The sequence below is a fragment of the Pleurodeles waltl genome, chromosome 4_2, assembly GCF_031143425.1.
Source record: "Pleurodeles waltl isolate 20211129_DDA chromosome 4_2, aPleWal1.hap1.20221129, whole genome shotgun sequence".
Classification (NCBI taxonomy): domain Eukaryota; kingdom Metazoa; phylum Chordata; class Amphibia; order Caudata; family Salamandridae; genus Pleurodeles; species Pleurodeles waltl.
The window spans coordinates 686,712,000-686,735,254 of NC_090443.1; the positions used below are offsets into that span (position 1 = coordinate 686,712,000).

The window sequence follows — 23,255 nt, forward strand, 5'->3', positions numbered from 1 at the left end:
TCACTGTCCACAGGCTCCACAGCTGCAACAACACCGCCATCTGGACCATCCTCCTGCAGAAAACGCACCAGTCATCGCAAAGCCAAGTTGTGAAGCATACAGCAGGCCACGATGATCTGGCACACCTTCTTTGGTGAGTAGAATAGGGATCCACCTGTCATATGGAGGCACCGGAACCTGGCCTTCAGGAGGCCGAAGGTCCGCTCGATCACCCTCCTAGTTCGCCCATGGGCCTGATTGTAGCGTTCCTCTGCCCTTGTCCTGGGATTCCTCACTGGGGTCAGTAGCCATGACAGGTTGGGGTAACCAGAGTCACCTGCAAATGGCGAGGGACAACTGTTAGACACACAGTAACCTGGAGGGATATCCCCAGACCCAGACAACCATTCCCACTGACTAGCTTCCAGGTGCTCACCTAATAGCCACACACGGTGCCTCTGGAGTTGACCCATCACATAAGGGATGCTGCTATTCCGCAGGATGTAGGCGTCATGCACTGAGCCAGGGAACATGGCATTCACATGGGAGACGTACTGGTCTGCCAACCATACCATCTGCACATTCATCGAATGATAACTATTCCGGTTTCTGTACACCTGTTCACTCCTGTGGGGGGGGACCAAAGCCACATGGGTCCCATCAATGGCACCTATGATGTTGGGGATGTGTCCCAGGGCATAGAAATCACCTTTCACTGTAGGCAAATCCTCCACCTGAGGAAAAACGATGTAGCTCCGCATGTGTTTCAGAAGGGCAGACAACACTCTTGACAATACGTTAGAAAACATAGGCTGGGACATCCCTGATGCTATGGCCACTGTTGTTTGAAAAGACCCACTTGCAAGGAAATGGAGCACTGACAGCACCTGCACTTGAGGGGGGATTCCTGTGGGATGGCGGATTGCTGACATCAGGTCTGGCTCCAACTGGGTACACAGTTCCTGGATTGTGCACGGTCAAGCCTGTAGGTGATAATCACATGTCGCTCCTCCATTGTCGACAGATCCACCAACGGTCGGTACACCGGAGGATGCCGCCATCTCCTCACATGTCCCAGCGGACGGTGCCTATGAAGGACAACAGCGAGCACAGAGTCAAAAAACTGAGAGGTACGTACCCACAGTTTACCCAGAACACCATTCATACACAAAAGGTGGCCTGTATGTGTGTTGAGTCTAGGCCTAGGTATGTGTGACGCAGTTGAAAATGAAGCCATGTTGGCCCCTGAAATGGCGGCTGCCTGACCTGTAAAGTGGGACAATGGGATGTGAGGTAACTGCGCTGGCGTTGTAGACCGTCACGGTAGGCGGTCAAAGACAGCAGCGCAATGCTGCATTGGTTAACATTGGACCCTATGGGTCCCAGGAGCCAATGACGATGTACGCCGGCGGTGACGGTACGCACCGCCGTGGACGTGACCGCCATTTTCCATCTGTTCAATCACTCGATACCTGATCTTCGACAGGAGAGGACCTACTCTGCAAGTGCTGCCGTGACCTCGGTCTAGAAGAGACAATGGCTCGAGTGTCTGGGGAAAGGGCCCCTGCCTTCACATCGGAGGAGTTGGAGAAACCCGTGGACGGGGTCCTCCCTCAGTACACGCTACTCTACGGTCCTCTAGACAAACAGGTAAGTATACAGGGAGCATCTTGTATGGGTTATGCCTGTGTGGAGAGGGCTGGATGTAAGAAGAAAGGGGGGAGAGTGCTGCGTGCATGAAAGACGGTGAATGCATGTGCTAGATGGCAAGGGTAGGGATGGGGGCCAATCACTTTGACGGTGCAGTTGGTAATAACTTCTCTTTTTCCCCTGTACATTTCATGTAGGTCAGCACCCACCAGAAAAAAGATATTTGGCGTGCCATCGCCAAGGACATCCGGACCCTGGGGGTCTACTACAGACGGAGCACCCACTGCCGGAAAAGATGGGAGGACATTCGCCGCTGGAGCAAGAAGACGGCGGAGGCTCAGCTGGGGATGGCCTCCCAACGTGGGAGGGGTGCCCGTCGCACCATGACCCCCCTGATGTTCAGGATCCTGGCGGTGGCCTACCCGAAGTTGGATGGGCGCTTGAGGGCATCACAGCAGACACAAGGGGGTGAGTACACTCTCATTCTGCTGACTTTGCGCGCAGTGGAGGTGTCTGGGTGGGGGAGGTGGAGTGTGGGTTTCCCTAGGCCAGGGCGAGTTCCGTAGGCAAGGCCCCTCCGTAAGGCAGGCCATGTGTCACCCCACCCCACCTCGGTAGAGTGACAACTACACCTAGTCATGCCCTTGTGACATCTATGTGTGCAGATGTCGTCCATAGCCTTGTAGGCCATTTCCCAGGAATTGAACAGTGGAGCCCAAGAGCGCGGCATAGTGCAGGGGGCTTCTGTGTCTGTCGTGTCCGCCAACTGTAGCGGTAATGCATGCACTCAACATGTCTTTCTTCTGTCGTCTCCCCCCCCTTTTTGTGGTCTCCCTGTTCTTGTGTGCATTAGCATCATCAGGTGGAGAAGCAGTGGCACCGGCGCAAGAGGGAGCTGCATCCCACATGGCCCTGGAGGGCAAAACTACGGACTCGGAGTTCACCAGTGGGACGGAGGGTGAGGGGAGCTCCACGGCAGGGACAGGAGCTGACACCAGCGACACGGACTCGTCCTCTGATGGGAGCTCCCTTGTGGTGGCGGCAACATCTGTGCCCCCCACATCTACAGGTACAGCCGCCATCCCCCCTACCAACACTGCCCTCCCAGTAGCCCCTCAGCCTTTGCCCCGTGCCCGCTCACCCAGGAGGGTGGGCATCACCTTCGCCCCAGGCACCTCAGTCCCTGCCCCAGTCACCCCTGCTGCCCTCAGTGAGGAGGCCATTGACCTCCTCAGGTCCCTCACTGTTGGGCAGGCTACCATTTTGAATGCCACCCAGGGTGTAGAAAGGCAGTTGCAACAAACAAATGCATTCCTGAAGGGCATTCATTCTGGTCAGGCGGCCCTTCAGCGAGCTTTTCAGACTATGGCCTCAGCACTGATGGCAGCCATTGTCCCTGTGTCTAGCCTCCCCCCTCCAACTTCCTCCACCCAGACCCAATCACCTGTACCTCAGCCTATCCCAAGCACACCTACAGACCAGCATGCACACACGTCAACACACAAGGGAAGCTCAGGCAAACATAAACACCACACATCCCACAGTCACTCACGCATGCATCACACACATGCAGACACACCAACATCCACTGCCTCCACTGTGACCCCCTCCTCCTCGTCTCCCTCCTCCCTCCCAGTCTCGTCTACACTCACACCTGCATGCACTACCTCTACAGCCACTACATCCCTCTCCAGCACACCCATCACCACACCCCGCTCAGGTGCAGTCACCACCCCCACTACCATTCACACGTCCCCTGTGTCCTCTCCCAGTGTGTCTGTGACGCCCCCTCCCAAGATACACAAACGCAGGCACACACCCACCCGACAGCCATCCACCTCACGACAGCCTCCAGCGCATGCACCTTCACCCAAAGTCACCAAACGTACACCTCCTACAACCACCACCTCTTCCTCCACTCCCAAACCCCCACCAGCTACCCGTCCCAGTGTGTCCCAAAAACCTTTCCTGGCCAACCTTGACCTCTTTCCCACACCTCCCCCACCCCGTCCGTCTCATAGGTCCCGAACTAGCTCCTCAGCCACAACCTCTCAGGGACCAGTGGTGCCTGTAGTCACCGGAATCTGGAGTGCACCGGCCACCAGGGCAGCCAGTGTGGCACGGAGCCACAGCACAGACAGTCCCCCACCTGTCAAGCATCAGAAGTTGGCCAGTGCCCGGCGGTAGTGGGGGACGACTTCAGCCACCAAAGCCGCTCCCAGGGGTCCCTGTGGGACTGTGGAGTCAGCTGTGACACCTTCCAAGGTGGGGAAGGGCCACAAGAAACCCGGCAAGTCTGGGAAGAGCAGCACGGTGGAGAAGACCGCCATCATCCTCACTGCCCAGGAGGCCACCTCCAGCACAAGCCCAGCTGCCCAGGACAGGACCGCCAGCACCAGCCCAGCTACCCAGGAGGGGCCCGCCAGCACCAGCCCACCTGCCCAAACAGGACCACCAGCACCAGCCCACCTACCCAGGACAGGCCCGCCAGCACCAGCCCAGCTGCCCAGGAGGGGCCCGCCAGCACCAGCCCAGCTGCCCAGGACAGGACCGCCAGCACCCGCCCATCTGCCCAGGACAGGACCGCCAGCACCAGCCCAGCTGCCCAGAAGGGGCCCGCCAGCACCAGCCCAGCTGCCCAGGAGGGGCCCGCCAGCACCAGCCCACCTGCCCAGGAAGGGCCCGCCAGCACAAGCCCAGCTGCCCAGGACAGAACCGCCATCACCAGCCCACCTGCCCAGGACAGGCCCGCCAGCACCAGCCCAGCTGCCCAGGAGGGGCCCGCCAGGACCAGCCCACCTGCCCAGTAGGGGCCCGCAACCCAGCCCACCTGCCCAGGAAGGGCCCGCCAGCACAAGCCCAGCTGCCCAGGACCGCCAGCACAAGCCCACCTGCCCAGGACAGGCCCGTCAGCACAAGCCCAGCTGGGCCATGAAAGCCCGCCAGTAAAATGCCCCGCTGGGCCATGAAGGACTGCCAGCAACTGAGTCCCTGCAATGGAGACCGCCACCTCAAACACCGCTGAACAGGGCACCGCCATCTCAAGCACCGCTGAACAGGGCACCGCCATCTCAAGCACCGCTGAACAGGGCACCGCCATCTCAAGCACCGCTGAACAGCGCACCGCCGTCTCAAGCACCGCTGAACAGGGCACCGCCGTCTCAAGCACCGCTGAACAGGGCACCGCCGTCTCAAGCACCGCTGAACAGGGCACCGCCGTCTCAAGCACCGCAAAACAGGGCACCGCCGTCTCAAGCACCGCTGAACAGGGCACCGCCATCTCAAGCACAGCTGAATAGGGCACCGCCATCTCAAGCACCGCTGGCCCATGAGCGGCAAGGGCACTGATGCAACTGAGTCCGTCACGGGGTGAATGATGCACTCTGGGCACCATGCCCCCTCCAGAACCAGTGGAGACTGTTATCCACTTGAGAGGCTGTGGCTTTGCACTCCCCAGGATATGGCAGTGGGCAACCCACCCACTGTAGAGACTTGAGAGACTGTGGCTTTGCACTCCCCAGGATAGGGCAGTGGGCAACCCACCCACTGTAGAGACTTGAGAGACTGTGGCTTTGCACTCCCCAGGATATGGCAGTGGGCAATCCACCCACTTGTGAGACTTGAGAGACTGTGGCTTTGCACTCCCCAGGATATGGCAGTGGGCAACCCACCCACTGTAGAGACTTGAGAGACTGTGGCTTTGCACTCCCCAGGATTGAACAGTGGGCAACCCACCCACTGTAGAGACTTGAAAGACTGTGGCTTAGCACTCCCCAGGATTGAACAGTGGGCATGTGGCCCCCTCGTGGTGCCCCCCCTTTCCCTCCCCCTGAGGTGCCTGTTTAGTTGCTCTCTGATGCCCCTGCAGTGTTCTCTCCGTCATGGTCGGGGATCTTGTGTGGGCCTCGGCCATACCGTGTGGTCCCAGTGTTCCTCGGACTTTCTTAGAGCACTACCTGGACTACTATGCTTGGTATATCTTTTGTACCTGGTGTATATATTTATTTCTGCCTACTTGCTTTTAATATATTACAATGGTTACACTCATTTTCTATTGTCTTTGCATTCGTCCGGGGGGCTTGGGGGGTGTAACTGTGATGGATTGTTTTGCATTAGTGAGTGTGTTGTAGTGGGTGAGGGTGGGGGTGTTGCGTGTTGCGTGTGTGTGTCACTCTCTTTTCCCTTCCCCATTCCCTGTGTCGTAGGTGCTGTACTCACCGTGGTCTTCGCCGCCGGAGTTCGTGCTCCTGGTAGAGGAGCAGGAAGTCTATTGCAGGGAGAATTTGGAGTACCGGATCCATGGCGTCCTCCTTCCTCGTGGGGTGTGTAGAGGTGAGCGTTTTCCCTTCGGGATTCCTGTTTCCGCTGCGTTTTTATCCGTGGTGAATCCGCCCCGGAAAAGGTGGCGGATTGGCCTGTCATAATAGTGTGGGCGGTACATTGTCTCCCGCCTGTCTGTTGGCGGTGACCGCCGCGCTGTTTGTTTGTACCGCCGTGGCGTTCGGAGTGTTAAAGTGGCTGTCTATGTTGGCGGTTTCCGCCACGGTCGTAATTGCTATTTTTTTACTGCCGGCCTGTTGGCGGTCTTACCGCCGCTTTAACACCGACCGCCAGGGTTGTAATGACCACCTATATGTTCTTCTTGAGTAGCATGCAACAGCCTGAAAAAACTACTTCATGCACCTGGGGCGCTTCAAGTTTTAATAGATGTCTCTCATGAGTCAGATGCAAGAGCCTGAAACTTTTTCTCACAAAGTTGCAGTAACGCAAGTCATTGTTAGATGTTGCTCTCGAGTCAGATGCATTTTTTAAATGCCCTTTCTAAAACTAGTGGTGTGGCTTCAACATATAAATTTGCACACGATCCTTTCCTATTTTAGTTATTTGTGTTTTATAGCATATATAGGCCAAAGCTGGTTTATGAAAATGAGTCACTACTGAGCTTTCAATACATGTCTTGATTGTTATGAAAGCAGCTGATGACATCCTAATACATATAGGTACTAGCATCTGGCTTCAACTTTCTAAACTTGTGGGACTGTTTTTTAGATAGATGTATACATGTGTACAAGCAATATACAGTCACACAAAGTGTGTACTGTGGCGGGAGAACCATAATTTGAGGGTTTTTTTTAACAGCTGACTGGACGATTAGAGTTGACTAAAAGCCTCTCTATATAGTTTGTTTGTAACACATGGGTCTGGAAAGACAGCAAAGCTGACTTTAGGACAGAATCAAAACTACGGAAAAAGATGGAAAGTGGTCAGAGACCACAAATGCTAGGCATCATGGTGATAGAGCCAGAGAACCACACAGCGTAAGACAAGATTGTAGTGGAAGTGGAAGTGCGCTATAAGCACTTAAAGACTGCAGTAGTCAGACACAATAGTGCGGGGAACTGTTTTATGAATGAACTGTGAAGCCTCCATTTCACAGCAGAGAGGGATGATTTTGATGTCACACTATTTTTTCTGGCCACAAATATTAGTGCGCGAATAATGGCCATTATCACAAAGCCTTGAGTTCTACTTTAATACGGGTTGTGTAAGATTATATTTGTTATCCTATGAAGTGAGGTGTCAAACATAGATCGACAAGGGCCAGATTTTCAGGATATCGACTCAAAATATAAATAAGCTACTTCTAGATTCACTCTATGTACATGCATCTTAAGTTCCTACCCTGAAAATCAGTAGTAGAGCCTACCCCTCCAAGGCCTAAGTTGGGCTTCACTGAAATAGCTTATAACAACTATTTTGACAATTTGTCAGGTCATGATATTCATTCTTTGTAGATCATTTTTTTAGGACAGAATTAACAGTGGGAAATATTGAAAGGTGTATACTAAAACTTGTAAAAGGAGATGGCATACGCAGTAAGATAAGCAGGGAGAATCAACCTGTATCCAATAAATATATTACATCATGAGTCACCAAACTACTAAATAAACCTAAGCCAAGCATTATTAAATAGTTTGGTGTAGTTTCAGTTCCATGAAAGATTTTTTCCACACAAGCCAGTGAAAAAGATCCTCCGTACATGTATTTTCGGAAGTTATACATTAATCAGTCATCACACATGCTCTGATGATGCACACTCTCCCAAAAAGTAGGAGAACATGCCTTGACCATAATGGACAATTTACTTAGCACGAATGTTGTGAAGGCAGAAATCCCAACATTTGGATCACCCCACGCACTCATTTAATAAAACCAAAATCCTAATCCTACAATCTGTAATCAAAATTACTTAACCGATCATTGGCATCAAGGGCAACCCAAAAAGAAAATTTGAAAAAGTTTGCAAAGAGCTTCAAAAATGTCCTTGAAATTATTTTGTACAGTTTTACGAACCTCATTGTGGGAAGGATTGCGCAAAGTCCATGGAATCTCCAACACATGCAATGTCCCGTTGTCGTCTGATAAAGCCAGAAAGCGTTGTTTTGCTGTTACGTAATTAATGGAAAAAGTGAATGGAAATGGGTTTAAAACTGCGTTGGCAATATTTACCAAGAAAACGCATCGATAAAGGCACCAATAATTAAAATCTTCACAAAGACGTCCATTGCAACGTTACAGATTTTAGGCATGATACTGACACAACCACAAGAGAGCTAAAACTTACCCTGAATTATCTGGTCTTTGTAATGCAGTTATTTGGGATACACGAAATGGCTGCCAATTGGTTTTTTCAGTACAGCGATGATAAAAGTGAATTCCACATCCCTCCATGGTAGGAAAAGCCTTCTTCCAAACATTCAGGCAATGGACCAAATGAATCACACTGGTCTATATGTACCTTGAGCATGGCCGGACGGGGAACCCAAAGAAGCCCTGGCAAATTTAGTCAGATCAGCCCCAAAAGGGTGCATAGTGAGTGAGTCTGACCACTACAATGGGGCCTGTGAGGTTCTGCCCCAAGACAATTTGAGAAAAAAGGGAAAAACAGTGCATTCTACAACAGACTTTTTATTTTATATTCAATTGTATTAATTTTAAAGCATAGTAAATGATGACCCTGATACAACAGTATTTATTGAATCCCTCACAATCACCCTCTAGCAGCACCCCAATCTCTCTATAGCCTTCTCTCATATGTATTTATTTTGCTTTATAGTGCCTCTCTCACGAGCTTAGGGTGAAGGAGCACTCTAAATCACCCACACATACAAAGGTAATGAATCATACGTGTGTGAATCAGTGTCTAGAAAACGTTACATAAGACAAAGGGGACTACAAGGTGTAGGATTCACATGTCATCCATACTGGTAGGCATTTTCTAAGAGTGGTTTGTCTGGAAGCATAAAATCAGGAATCAGAACACAACACAGTGTTTAGGGTTAACTTTACTAAGAATAATTTATTTCTACCCAAATAAACCATTTTTTTTTGTAGCAAAATTAGGATACTCAAAGAATGGGGAAAAACATAACTTTCTAAAGTGTACAATGCAGTGTAGCTCACTGTGCAGGATTATGTTTATAACTTGTGAACTGCATATTAACAAAAGGATCTCTGTGAAGAAAACAGTATTTCACTGAGCATTGCATATAAAATACTGTTCTGTGATCTGCATAGTACGCATTCTTTGTAGCAGGTATATTAACCCTCTGCGCTACCTTAGATGAGTCAAAACTGACACTAAACAAAATTCCAACCTCTCGCCAGCAGGTACCTTAATCGCCAGAGTTTTCCTGGCACTTTCATTGTTGCCTGAAAACAGTTGCATATACAGGAGACTCTGCGGTGCTTTTAAAGCTGCTGTACTGCTACAAAACTGGGACCCCCAGTAACAAAAGCGGCCTCCCACCCTGCCAGCCTCCCAGGGAAATGCGGATGCCAGGTACGGCCAGTCCCGCCTTGGCCATAAGGATTCTTGTCTCTTATCTCTGCTCTAAAAGGGGGACTCACAAAGAAAACAATATATAAATTCCTGAATGTTAGAGATACACCCCTCGGTCTACTATGAAAACCTGTCCTATGAAAACCTTGGGACTAATTAAAAGGTAACTTGCACTTGTGAGTAAATTTCACACAGAAATTACTCTAACACTTTTGAGTAACTTTACTACATTGGGATATTCACAAAATCATAGAGTAAATGTACTCAAAAGTGCATACTTACATGTGCCGCCAAAAGGAAACATTAGTAAGTCCTGCACCACACATGACCAGAAATTCATAGTACAACACCTTCCCAAAGAAAATAATGGAGATATGAGTGCAAAATAAAACCCCCTAGGAAAAAATTGGTAAAAAAATATTACTTAAATGTTAAGAATCTAAATAAATACAATTTTATATTTAGAAAAATATCCAAAACTAATGCATATTTATTTTTAATTACAAAATATTTTAAACATATTTTAATTGAAAACTTATTTTAACAAATGAAAATATAATACAACTCTTATTAATTCTATAAATCACTTTTAATAATTATTAATGCAAAATAAAATATTTTTTAACTTTAGGTGTGATATTAAGCTAGCAGTGCTGCAGCATTGTTTTACTTTGTTTTACATTTAAAATAAATATATAAAATTCATTTACATTCATATTTGACAAAATATTTTTACTATATTTTATTTTGTTATGAATTCAAAAAAGGTTGTTAAATATGTTAGAATTAAAAATAAATTTGTTTTATTCTTTTAGCTCTTTAACATGATATTATATTTATTTATACATTTAACGGTTTTAAATAACTTGATTTAACATTATTTAACATTATTTCCTACAGGGTTTTACTTTACATTCCCACCGCCATTATTTTCCAGGAAAGGGTGTTTTAGTGTCAGTGGTTGGCCATGTGTGCTGCGGAACTTACTCCATTTCTGTTCTGGAATCATTTACTACAATTTTGGGTCTTTTTTTGTTGTAGTAAATTTAGAAGTGCTGTTTGTGAATAGCTCTGGGTTTACTCTTTCGTGGGTTGGGGCAGGTACCTCCCTAAACCACTCCATAACCGTCCCCAAGTGCCTCTTTACTCTTCCTATTACCCCTCAAATTTAATACGCCCTTTTCTACAGCCACTCTCCCTGCTACCTCCTACATTTATTTCTAATTGGTAAACGTACTTGTGAGAGGATCTCCCCACAGAGAAGATAGGAGAGGTGGAGGTGGAGATTTATACTCATAGGTTTGTGAATAGCATTTTGTGAGACTTTAGTTGTACTGTTGTAGTGCTACTAAACATACTACAAAATGCAGTTTGTGAATAGCCTGTCCTGTGTTCCTTTGAACAGTGAATTTAATTCTAGACACCACTAGCATATGCTCCACCTGGGTTTATGTGGCAAACCTAGCAAAGTGCTAGACTTCGCTGGGCAGGTACACCTAAAACTGTAACTCCACACACAGTAGGATGACTACTCCCAACCCTACAGCAATTGGGGAACTGTTAATTGCTGGCAGCTGATTTGAAATACATAGATGCCATGTCTTTTTAAATTGAGACTTGGGAGAGGTGTGTAGTGACCTTATTTGTAAAAACTGTACAGTCCTTCATAACTGTGGACCTTAACTTACTCATGATATTTGCTGTGCGACAATATTAAGTTGCATGTCATGTGGAATGATTAAGTTTTATGTGCTGTATTAATGAAGTTCTCTGGAAGGGCACAATGCATGTCACAAAATAAATTATGCTTACATGTAATTACAGTTATTCAGTACTGGTATTTGTTTTTATATATTACCATGCTTTCATCATTCATTGTCATTGAGGCAGCAACCTCCAGTCAGTCTTCATTCACAACAGTAAGCACATCAATCTGTCAAAGAAAATGCCTTCCTTAGTAGCACATTTACCTCACTGGAAAGTACCCAAACTCTAGCCAATGAGGCCAAAAGTGCTTTGAGTTCCACTCACCCGAGGCCACCATACCTCGGATTTTGATGTACATGTGTAAATAATTTAGAATTAGTGAGCCTCAAAATGGGTAGAAGGGAGGACAGCATGTGAATCATGTGATACTAAAGCTGGAAGACTGGATTTTAAATAGATCCACATGCTAGAATTAGAATAGCAAACAGTACTAGTGGCAATAACAACATCAAAATGGGAGGAGGAGGTAAAGCAGGCACACCGTATGCAAACTAATTAAAAAGAACTGGATTGTCACACTGCTGAATCACTCATTGCTTCTGTGTCCAAACACGAGTGCTCCATGACCGTACGGCAGTTCTTCCATGTGGCCACGGTGCCGATATCCACCCACAGCACTCCAGCATACATGGAGTTATTACAACCACTTTTTGCATAAAAGAACTCTGCTCCTCCATGGGATGATTGGCTTTGGCATGACATATATTGATGAAGCAGATGCCTATCTGTTAACTTGTTTGAACAATGGAAGACCTTTGTACGGGAGAAATAATGAACAAGCAATTTATGATCTGTACGACTAAACTGTTTCATCTCGTCAATGCAGAACATCAAGCATCTCTTGATGTCGAGGGAAAGAGACTCTTTCTGATGCAGAAGAGGGCTTTGGTAAGCAGAACCTCAGAATGACTGACTCACTGTACTGCCATTTGATGGAGTTTGTTTTGACCAATGACTTTGTGTTTCACCACTGCGCATATTAGTTGCTCAATGTTCACCAGTAGCACATGGTATGTTTTGTTCAGTTGAGCCGCCTATGGGCTTTGACATGGCATTAGCCATTACTTTCTGTATTCAGTTTAGCCGCCTATGGGCTTTGACATTGCATTAGTCATTACATTCTGTATTCTGCCTATTGGCTTTGACATGGCATTAGCCATTACTTTCTGTATTCAGTTGAGCCGCCTATGGGCTTTGACATTGCATTAGCCATTACATTCTGTATTCTGCCTATTGGCTTTGACATGCTGTATCCAGTCTAGCCGCCTATTGGCTTTGACATTGCATTCCTATTGGCTTTGACATGATGTATTCAATTTAGCTGCCTATTGACTTTGACATGCTATTAGATATTCTGCCTATGGGCTTTGACATGATATTATATATTGCATTTTGTATTCAGCTTAACTGCCTATTGGCTTTGACATGATATTATACATTACATTTTGTATTCAGCTCCGCTGCCTATTGGCTTTGACATGATATTATACATTGCATTTTGTATTCAGCTCAGCTGCCTATTGGCTTTGACATGACACTAGACATTGCATTTGATATTTAGGTTAGCTGCCCATTGCCTTTAACGTGGAGTTAGACATTGCAGTTGAGAATCCAAGCTGTATTTTTCCAAGCTGTGTTTTTGCACCAGAGAACCAAGATGTTTTTCTCACAGTAGACTAGACCTGATAAGAGAGGGTACATGGTGTTGTTCTCTCTGCTTGAGCTTGGGAACAGGAGTAGTCTTGGAGACCTGGCCAGTCTCCAAAAGGCTTGCTCAGTTTCCCAGGTCTGAGAGGAGGGGGCACACCTTTGTAACGAATGTAACAGGCTGCAGAGGGTCAGATTCGAATCTGCCGGACCTCGTGCTGGACCTTGGCGCCAGCTGCCAGCAATCCCGTGTGGGTAGATGAATCTCTTTCTCGCGGCTGACAGGGGTCATCAGCTTGCAGACCTTAGAAAGATGAAGCTGTAGATAGTTTCCCACACGATGAAGTATTTGTTTTGCTTTGCATTCAATATCTTATAAATATAACCTGCTGTGTATATTGCAAACTGATATATTTTGTTTGATTAACGCAGACTTGAAAGCTACTAATTCGTCATACATAAAAATTGGGGTTGGGGAAGAATTAACAACAATAAAAGGCTTCTTTGACCTCAGAAGTGCATTTCTGGTGTTTTATGTATGTGCTTTAAAACTAGATAAGAGAAAAAGCACTACAATTGGTACCAGAAGTGGGGTCAGTCATTAAGAGGTGATTAAGAGGGTGTTGACGAGTTGGTAGATTTCTAAGTGCACACTTTAAAAGTGTAATTGTTTTTGTTGTTTGGAGAATTACAGAAATTGTTTTTTTTGGAGAATCACAGTAGCACGGCAGACCATGTCTGAGAATGCATGTGTTGGTAAACTGCCCGATGGTGCTAAGAAAAACTGTGAATTGTTTTCTGTTTGGAGAATTACAGAAGCACAGCAGACCATTTTTGAAAATGCATGTGTAGCTAAAATGCCTGATAGTGCTTCGAGAAATAATTCCTGTTGTACATATGTAGAAAACGTGTCTTTTGGAAGTAATGATGACAGAAAGGTCTGGATACCTTTATCTGCTTACAGAGAAATGCAGGAGAAATGTAGGAAGTTGGAACATGAAAATAGGAATTTACGTGAGCAAATTAGCCAGGATACAATAATTCAAAATAATGCTGAAAGTTATAAAAATGTTGGTTCTTTCTTTTCCCATTCCAGTAATGAGGGGGTTAAGACAGCTCCGAGCTGCACTGAGTTTTCGTGTGAGCCAGGGTTTTTGGCAGACAAAATGCATTCCTTAACTGATAACACGGACGAGAGAGACCAGAATGTGATTTACGAGTTACCGTTGCAAAATGCACAAGTAAAACCAAAGATTTTAGAGCAAGAGCCGACTTTCATTAGCTTGTTTGATTTTTGGAAAAAGAATAGCCCTCATTTGAGAGAAATCCTAACACTTTTGTATATGGTCACTGTGAAAAATAATATGCAGCTGCGCGCTTGTGATTTGGCAAATGAAATAATGCAGACTTCAGGTTTCTGCGCAGTGAAATTGAGTGCAAATACTTATGTACACGTAAATCATGAACAAGGAAAGAAAATAGTGCCCCTAGCTAGAATCATACAATGGATCTGGTACTTGCAAGACAGGGCTAGAGTACCACAGATAAAAGAGTCCCCAGTGAAGTTGAGTGCATCATTTGAATTCGTGTCCACTGAAGATAAAAAGCATGTTTGTTTTACTAATGATTCATTGACTGAAATGTTGTTTTCTGGCACAGTAGAAGGAACAGCGTTGTATAATGTGTGTCAGATTTTAAAGCAAGAGCTACGTGAGATGTGTCATTTTTACGCTGATTTTTGGTTCATTGCTAATGTTTTAGCACCTAACTGGTTCAATTACCTTGCAGATGTTAATGAGAAAGATTCAGAGAGAGAAGTGTACACCCAGAATTCTGCCTTAGTGGGGATGGCTAAGTGGGTGCCCCAGAAATGTGAACAGCTGAGAGAAAAAGCCACTTACAGGTGGGCAGAGATGAGAGAGATGCACATTCCCCTAGATTTGATAAAAACTGTGCAGCACGCACAAAAGCAATCTGTCATGCAAGCAGTCACAGAGCAGTTGGGGAGAGGAAAGTTACCAGATCAGAAATGGCAAATTGATCAGGTTTTAGGGAGAGTGATTGCTGCAGATTACCAAGGAAAAATCGAAATTATGCTGATATCTAGAAAAGAATCTGATTCATTCATACAAATTGGAGACAGAATGGCCCAAATTGGCAAAAGTGCAGTGAATGGAGGTTTGTTAAAGAAGGAGTCTGCCCCAGCCCTTCTGACAGTGCAAGAAAAGGGAAGCTGTGGCGCAGCAGATAAAAACCTCAGTGCTGATGTGTGGGCTGAAGCCCTAAGTGATCCTCCAGAACCTGCAGAAAATATAACAAAGGGCCTCAAAAACGTCCTGCTGATTATAAAACAGGGAAAGAAAGAGGAAGGGTGCAGTTTAAATGAAAAATGTTATTTGCAAGAAAAGTCATACTTGTTTCTTTTGCAGATCCTACCACGTTTCGCCACTGTCCCTGAGTGTGCTGTGTGGTCCCCCTTCCGGTGTGTGCGTGTGGGGTCGGGGAAGGGACCGAATCCCCAACCTGAACCTGGCTGAGTAAAGTGCCAGCACCATGGATCCATTTTGCGCAAACTGCGCCTTCAGTTCAAGTTCAACTTGTTTGATTGCATTCTTCCACTGGAACTAAGCTGTGGTTTTTTTTTTTTTTCCCTTCTCGTATGGAACTCTGACTTTTGCTTATCTTCCAGAAAACCTTTCAGGTGGACCGTGCACCTTTACATGAGCAGAACTCATGCCACATCAAATTGCTAACACTGTTGGGTTAGAGACTCATTCAGAGTATAAAAATTGCCCAGTCTTTTCTATGTAGATGTATTAGATGTGAAAGGTTATGAAATCAATGTGTTAATTCACTTCTATTGCTTTACAGGGATTGCTTTGATCATTCAAATCTGACTTGCTGATAATGTTTTGTTTTTTTGTGTGTTTTTGTTTAAAACAGGAGATATGTGAAACAAAAATTCATTGGTCAAAGGGCGGAATGTACTGCCATTTGATGGAGTTTGTTTTGACCAATGACTTTGTGTTTCACCACTGCGCATATTAGTTGCTCAATGTTCACCAGTAGCACATGGTATGTTTTGTTCAGTTGAGCCGCCTATGGGCTTTGACATGGCATTAGCCATTACTTTCTGTATTCAGTTTAGCCGCCTATGGGCTTTGACATTGCATTAGTCATTACATTCTGTATTCTGCCTATTGGCTTTGACATGGCATTAGCCATTACTTTCTGTATTCAGTTGAGCCGCCTATGGGCTTTGACATTGCATTAGCCATTACATTCTGTATTCTGCCTATTGGCTTTGACATGCTGTATCCAGTCTAGCCGCCTATTGGCTTTGACATTGCATTCCTATTGGCTTTGACATGATGTATTCAATTTAGCTGCCTATTGACTTTGACATGCTATTAGATATTCTGCCTATGGGCTTTGACATGATATTATATATTGCATTTTGTATTCAGCTTAACTGCCTATTGGCTTTGACATGATATTATACATTACATTTTGTATTCAGCTCCGCTGCCTATTGGCTTTGACATGATATTATACATTGCATTTTGTATTCAGCTCAGCTGCCTATTGGCTTTGACATGACACTAGACATTGCATTTGATATTTAGGTTAGCTGCCCATTGCCTTTAACGTGGAGTTAGACATTGCAGTTGAGAATCCAAGCTGTATTTTTCCAAGCTGTGTTTTTGCACCAGAGAACCAAGATGTTTTTCTCACAGTAGACTAGACCTGATAAGAGAGGGTACATGGTGTTGTTCTCTCTGCTTGAGCTTGGGAACAGGAGTAGTCTTGGAGACCTGGCCAGTCTCCAAAAGGCTTGCTCAGTTTCCCAGGTCTGAGAGGAGGGGGCACACCTTTGTAACGAATGTAACAGGCTGCAGAGGGTCAGATTCGAATCTGCCGGACCTCGTGCTGGAGCTTGGCGCCAGCTGCCAGCAATCCCGTGTGGGTAGATGAATCTCTTTCTCGCGGCTGACAGGGGTCATCAGCTTGCAGACCTTAGAAAGATGAAGCTGTAGATAGTTTCCCACACGGTGAAGTATTTGTTTTGCTTTGCATTCAATATCTTATAAATATAACCTGCTGTGTATATTGCAAACTGATATATTTTGTTTGATTAACGCGGACTTGAAAGCTACTAATTCGTCATACATAAAAATTGGGGTTGGGGAAGAATTAACAACAATAAAAGGCTTCTTTGACCTCAGAAGTGCATTTCTGGTGTTTTATGTATGTGCTTTAAAACTAGATAAGAGAAAAAGCACTACACTCACTCAAATGAAAATCAGTGGAAAATTTGTACATGAACTAAGAACTAATTCAATGAATTATCTGGTCTTTATGGAACCTGTAACAGGGTTCCTTGGTAGCATTTGAATTTCACAGGCCCCTGCCAGCGCTAGAAGGGCCACTTTGTCATAGATGTTTTTATTGTCTGTGTTAAGAACAGATATTAAAGGGCTCTTCAAAAGTTGTGAAAGGACTGAATTCAGTTCCCATTTAATTGGTGGTTGCTGAACTGGAGAAAACGTTCTGATGAAGTTCATAATCAATTTCTTAAGAATCCTGTTTGAGGCAATGCATTTGTAGAAGTGTGGAATCTTAAAATTGCCTCTAATTCACTTATCGAGCAATGTTTTAGTCCTGATTCTGCAAGTATTGGAAGTATGGCAATAAGTAGTCTAGCAGAGAAAAAAATTGAATGCAAACCATGCACTGTACACCAACTTCAGAATCTTTTCCACTTGTCCTTAAAAGTCTTTGGGGGTCAACTAAGCCCTTAACAATAATCTGGATAAGCAAACCTAATGTGTTCAGGAGCTAGGCAGTAAAATTCAGGAATTCCATGTCGTGATGGAAAGCCCAACTCTATGTCTTGATGTGAAGGTTGAATGTGCGGGACTTATGGCAGAAGAAGAAGCACTTTGTCCCAATACTGTCTGAGCAACGCAAGGGCTATCAATATGATAGTGCTTAGATCCCGGTTGATCTTAGTAATTCTCCTTGGAACAATGAGAAATGGTAGAAAGGCCTAAGCAAAGGTTCCCAACAATATCACTGGAAAGTCATCCCTTTTTATAACAGATTGCCAGTGTCTGCTGGCAAAAACACTTTTCTTGTTGGACATATTAGCAGAAGTTGAGAGTGGGCCCTAATCATCTTTGAAAGAGTTTGAAGATCATTAAGGCCCACTCTTGTCCTCTGCATGACAAAGCTCCTACACTTTACACTCTCCGGATGATATGCAGAGTGAGTCCATCAAGGTGTTGCCAATCCCTGGCAGATACTATTCTTTCTGGACCTTGTCATGTTATATTGCCAAGTTCTACAGCAAGTGCACTGTTCTCTGGTCAATGCCATGTTGCATTGCCCAGTGCCACAGTAACTTATGGAGCCCTGTTGTGAGTTCTACCCTGCTTGTTCACATGAACATTGATTTTGGCCATGTGCACGAGCACTGAAGAAATTTTAATACTTTAGACGAGAGATGCTAGCCCTCTGTGGATAGATCTGACCGTAAAACCATTTCTGTGTAATAGCATTTTTGACTGTGCCCATTTTCCTTTTTCTGGTTCTCCTGCAGGTGCACACCCTAGCTATCTTTGATGGCATCCATTGCCATGACAAAATAGTAGTGTTTGGGTTGGAAGTGTAATCTGATGTAAATGTGACTTCTGTTGGGCTATCACTGGAATGGATTTTGAGCATGTGTTACTTGTACTTTGTCAAAGAAGCCCTGGTCTTGTTTTGGTGGTTGCATGCACAGGTGACAAAGAGGAATGAAAGAATGTAGGATGACATATTTTCAGCAGAGATTTTTCAAAGTGGCTGGTAATATCCTGGATGCACGGGCTATATATCCAAGATGTCACTGAAGAACTAGATCTTTGTCTGGGGAATGACAGAAAACTAGACTTAGCTTAAGGTTAGTCCTAACCTTAAGAATAGTTGCCAGCAGACACTCTACTTTAAGCTTAGACCTGTCCTTCATGAGCCAATCACTGAGGCAGGGAAAACCTGTGTGTTCATTTTGATACTTGGATTTTGATTCTCCATACACAATGGTTTTGGTATCCACTCACTTATCATCTTTGATTAAATCTATGTATGGAGCAATTTCTGACCACATTTTATGATCGTATCATCCCCAAATCACAAAAAGTATCTGCCCTCATGGAGGTAGATGATAAGGTCAATACACATGGTGAAAGAGACCATTCTGCAACCCTATCGGGCTGGTGAGGCTATATTTGGCGAGAATGGATTGTGAGTTTGCCTCTACATAGCCTGGATGACTGCTGAGTTAGCTTTCAGGTGTCTAATCAGGTAGGTTAATGTGTTGTTTAATTTCTCCATGCAAAGTATGAATTGAAGAACAGTAGCTGGATTTTGTATATGTTATTGATCTTTTCACCACTGAAACCAGTCAAAGCTAGGAATGGCTTTCTGTTTTCAATTTAGAGAGTCTTTACAATTGTACAGGAAGCAGTCAATTCATTGTATAGCCACTCCCAACATCGTCAGGGGTGGGTCTGCCTGAAGGGATTTACATAATTAGCTGTGACTGTGAAACACTCACAACATTTAAAGACCTATATAGTAAGGTGTTCCTCTTCTTCCTCTTCTGGATCATCATCTTTCTAGATATCATTTTCTGCTTGATGTGGAGGCAGACAAAATGGAAGAGGTGGCAGTTGTGTGAGTGTCTGTTGGGTGGAGCAGGTGCAGCAAGGACAGGGATTGTGGCTGTTGATGCGGTTGATGAACAACAAGTCTATTGTAGTAATCAGCCATCGAAGACTCAGGACTCTGAATAGGAGCATAAGGACCTGCATCATGGGCAGATCCTGGTAGGATCCATCCTCATTTAATCCCTATCATAACATAACTATATTGTCAGCCCTTGCGACCTTCATCAAGGCAACAAGGGAGCCTGGTTCTGTATGCATCTTCTGAGTACACAGGGTGATCATGGTGATCTTGGGACTCATTATTTTCTCATCTTGACAATTTAAATGAGGGTCTGCTGACCTACCGGCATTGCCATATGGAACGTCATGCCCAGAATCAACCATATCTACTGCCTCTGTATCCAGGAACCCAGGTAAAAATTAGAGTAAACTTTGTAGACTGCACTACTGATGGCTTGACAGCAGTGTGAATTGAGGTGCTACTGATGACATGTCTGTTTTGGAACTCACAGTATGCTTCATAGGCATTGAAGAGAATGGTGTTTCTTAGGTTTCAGTTAAATTTTCAAGGAAGAAATCAACACAAGGAGCCATAGGCAGTGAGGATTCCTTTAGTGTGGTCTCTAATGATGTCATCATTTACACTGTTTTTACAGGCATTATATCAGTGAGGAGCCTAATCTCAGAAGAACACAATACTTTCTTCTCCCCTTTAGGCACATTAGAAGGTGGCTCTATCATGGTAACATCATTAGAGGATGCTGCTTTCAGAGGCATTTCGCTTTTTCCAGAGTCTGTTTTTTCTCCTTTTTTGTGTCTTATTGGAGAGTGTATCCTGCTTCAAACCATACATGACACTACTTTCTTTAACCTGGAGAGTTTTTGTTGAGAATTTACAACAGAATCTGCATTTTTTTTGTTTCTGATGCAGGTACAAGCATTAAACGTCACAGTGTGTGATCTACAGCTCCACAAGTTTCAAAAATGCATTTCTCATTCAAGCCTTTGTGATAAAGGTTCCTTATCTACAGGTCAAATCGGGGTTGTCAATTGCTTTTCTTGTGATTTTTTTCTTCCAAAGTGCTGAAAAAATAATTTGAAAATTATATAAGTGGGAGGGGTAGGGATACCTTGACCTCCTAGTCCTTGTTGGTTAGTGGGGGGACCCAGCAGGACCTCCTTCTGGGGACAAATTAAAAAATATTTTGCGGGGTCATCACGGTCTTATGGCACTCCCACAAAAGTCATTGGAGCCCCCTCCAAGTGGTCCTGTGGGAGTACTGCAGGACAGGATTTAAAAAAAAAATTAAAGTGAGGTTGGGATTAGTGGGGTTTTGTCCGGAGTGTTTGTCTATAAACTGTCAGTTCCGGTATAGACCAAATGTGCTCCTGGTGCAAGAGGCGTTTTAATTTGGCAAATGGGTTTTAAGGCAGAGTCAAGCTGCAGAGGGAGGGTTGGCATGCTACCCAGAATCTTTAGTAAGGATTTTATGGAATTTGTTCTCACTTACCTTTAATAAATAAAACGGATAAAGATAAGTGTGCATTGCTACCTTTAATTTCTAAATAAAATAATAGAAATCGGTCTAAAAAATAAAACTTGTTATAAGGAATAAATTAGTGCTTGCTCCCAGCAGCCAGGGTCAAAAGCAAGTCAAGCTAGAAGTCATTATGAGAAAGGTGGAATCTGTGTATGTTTCTACACAATGACTCACTGCATTCTGCAATATATTTTTTGCAAAAATTACTAACTTCTTTTTTGTGAGCTTAATTTCATACTACAGATGAAAATTAGTTACTTACCTGTAACTGTAGTTCTCCAGTATTGGAATCTTCTTTCATAGATTCACATGCTTGAATAATTCCCCGTCGTCGAGATGGGAGCCCCCGGTACAATTACACAAGTAGTATTGAAATATATTAATAAAAGGGCCCTAGGCTTCTTCAATTTAATAATCTATCATAGTCATTTTAAGAAAAAGGACCAAACTTGAGCATCCACCAATCAGACGACACCACCTTCTAGAATCCTCCTGAGAGAAACTCCAGCAGAAAGAGAGAGAGAGAGAGAGAGATAGAGAGAGACAGAGATACAGAGAGAGAGGTGAAAGTTGGCTTCTCCGGGGAGGCGGTGGGTTGCATGTGAATCTATGAAAGATTCCAGTACTGGAGAACTACAGTTTCAGGTAAGTAACTAATTTTCTTACTCCAGTATTGGAACTTTCATAGATTCACATGCTTGAATCAGAGTAGCGAGCAGTACTTATAAACATTGGAACATTGTAGCCATGTATGTCACAAAACGCCTGCGTATATAATACATATATACATAAATATATATAAAGCAATACTTCAAACAAAATATCGTCTGTTAACCCCATCCTTACTTCTCTCCCTTTTCTCTTCTCTCTTTTTTTTTTTTTAACATGAAAAGCACTGGATCCGAATCTGAAAGTAACAGACATGAACAATGTGCATACCTGATCTAGGATGGAGGGATGAAAGATATGGTTCACCTTCACCTGAAGAGGTTCCTGAGGGCTGCTTGACCCACTGCTACCTCTCCCTGAGATAGTGCTTCCAAGCAGTAATGTCTTGTAAATGTATAGCAGCTTTTCCATGTCGCTGCTCTGCAAATGTCATGCAGGGGAACCCCCGCAAACAGCACTGCTGAGGAAGAAACTGCCTGCGTAGAGTGAGCACAGACCGATGAATGCAGTGGTTTGCCCGCTGCTTGATGGCAGAATCGAATGGCTGAGGAGGTCCACCTGGTTATACTCTGCTTGGAGAGCGGTTGACATCATCTGGGTGCATTGTAAGCTACGAACAATTGATTGGAGTGGCGAAAGGACTTAGTTCTGTCCAGGTAGAATTTAACACATCTCTTAATGTCTAAGGAGTGTAATGCTCTTTCCGCAGAAGTAGATGGATGTGGAATAAAGGTTTTAAAAACTAAGGGCTCGTTCATGTGGAAATCTGAAGGGACCTTTGGGATGAAATGCGGGTTCGTGCGTAGCAGTAGTTTGTCTTGTGCGATCTGCAAGAATGGCTTCTATATGGAGAGGGCCTGTATGTCACTGACCCATCTGGCTGATGTGAGAGCCACCAGTAAAAGCAATCTTCCAAGAAAGGAATTTCAAAGAAGCAGCGTGGGATCGGTTCAAACAGATGCCTCATTAACTGTGCTAGAACAATATTCAGGTTCCACGAGGGAGGAGGAGGTCTGAATGGAGGAAAGACCCTGAAAAGTCCTTTAAAAAACTGTTTGATTAATCTAGAGCAATACAGCAAGGTGAAGAGTCTGAACGCCTGTATGATGCTATTGCCACCAGATGCACCTTTATGGAGGAATGCACCAGGTCTTGATTGCGCTAAATGCAATAAATAAGGCAATAATTGTTCCGGTGGTGAGGACAGTGGATCAATTTGCCGCTGGTGACCCCAGAAACAAAATCTTTTCCATTTGCAAGAATAAGCCTTATTAGTGCTATTTGCTCTAGCTCTGGACAAAATGTCCCTACATTCCTGTGGGATATTCAGATGTGCAAACTCCCTATGCTCAGGAGCCATGCTGACAATCGCATCGACTGAGGATCCGGGTGCGACATTTGCCCTTTGTTCATTGTTAGTAAGTGCAGAGACGGTTTCAGCAGAATGTG

General features: G+C 44.8%; 1 protein-coding gene across 2 annotated transcripts in view; it reads right to left on the minus strand.

Moving 5' to 3' along the window:
- The window catches only part of DNAI3 (dynein axonemal intermediate chain 3), a 623,392-nt gene that overhangs the window by 91,753 nt on the left and 508,384 nt on the right, over positions 1–23,255 (minus strand). For both annotated transcript variants that reach the window (XM_069232274.1, XM_069232273.1), the window contains exon 21: positions 7,984–8,075. In XM_069232274.1, the coding sequence (XP_069088375.1) occupies positions 7,984–8,075 (92 nt within the window). The remainder of the gene's footprint in view (positions 1–7,983; positions 8,076–23,255) is intronic.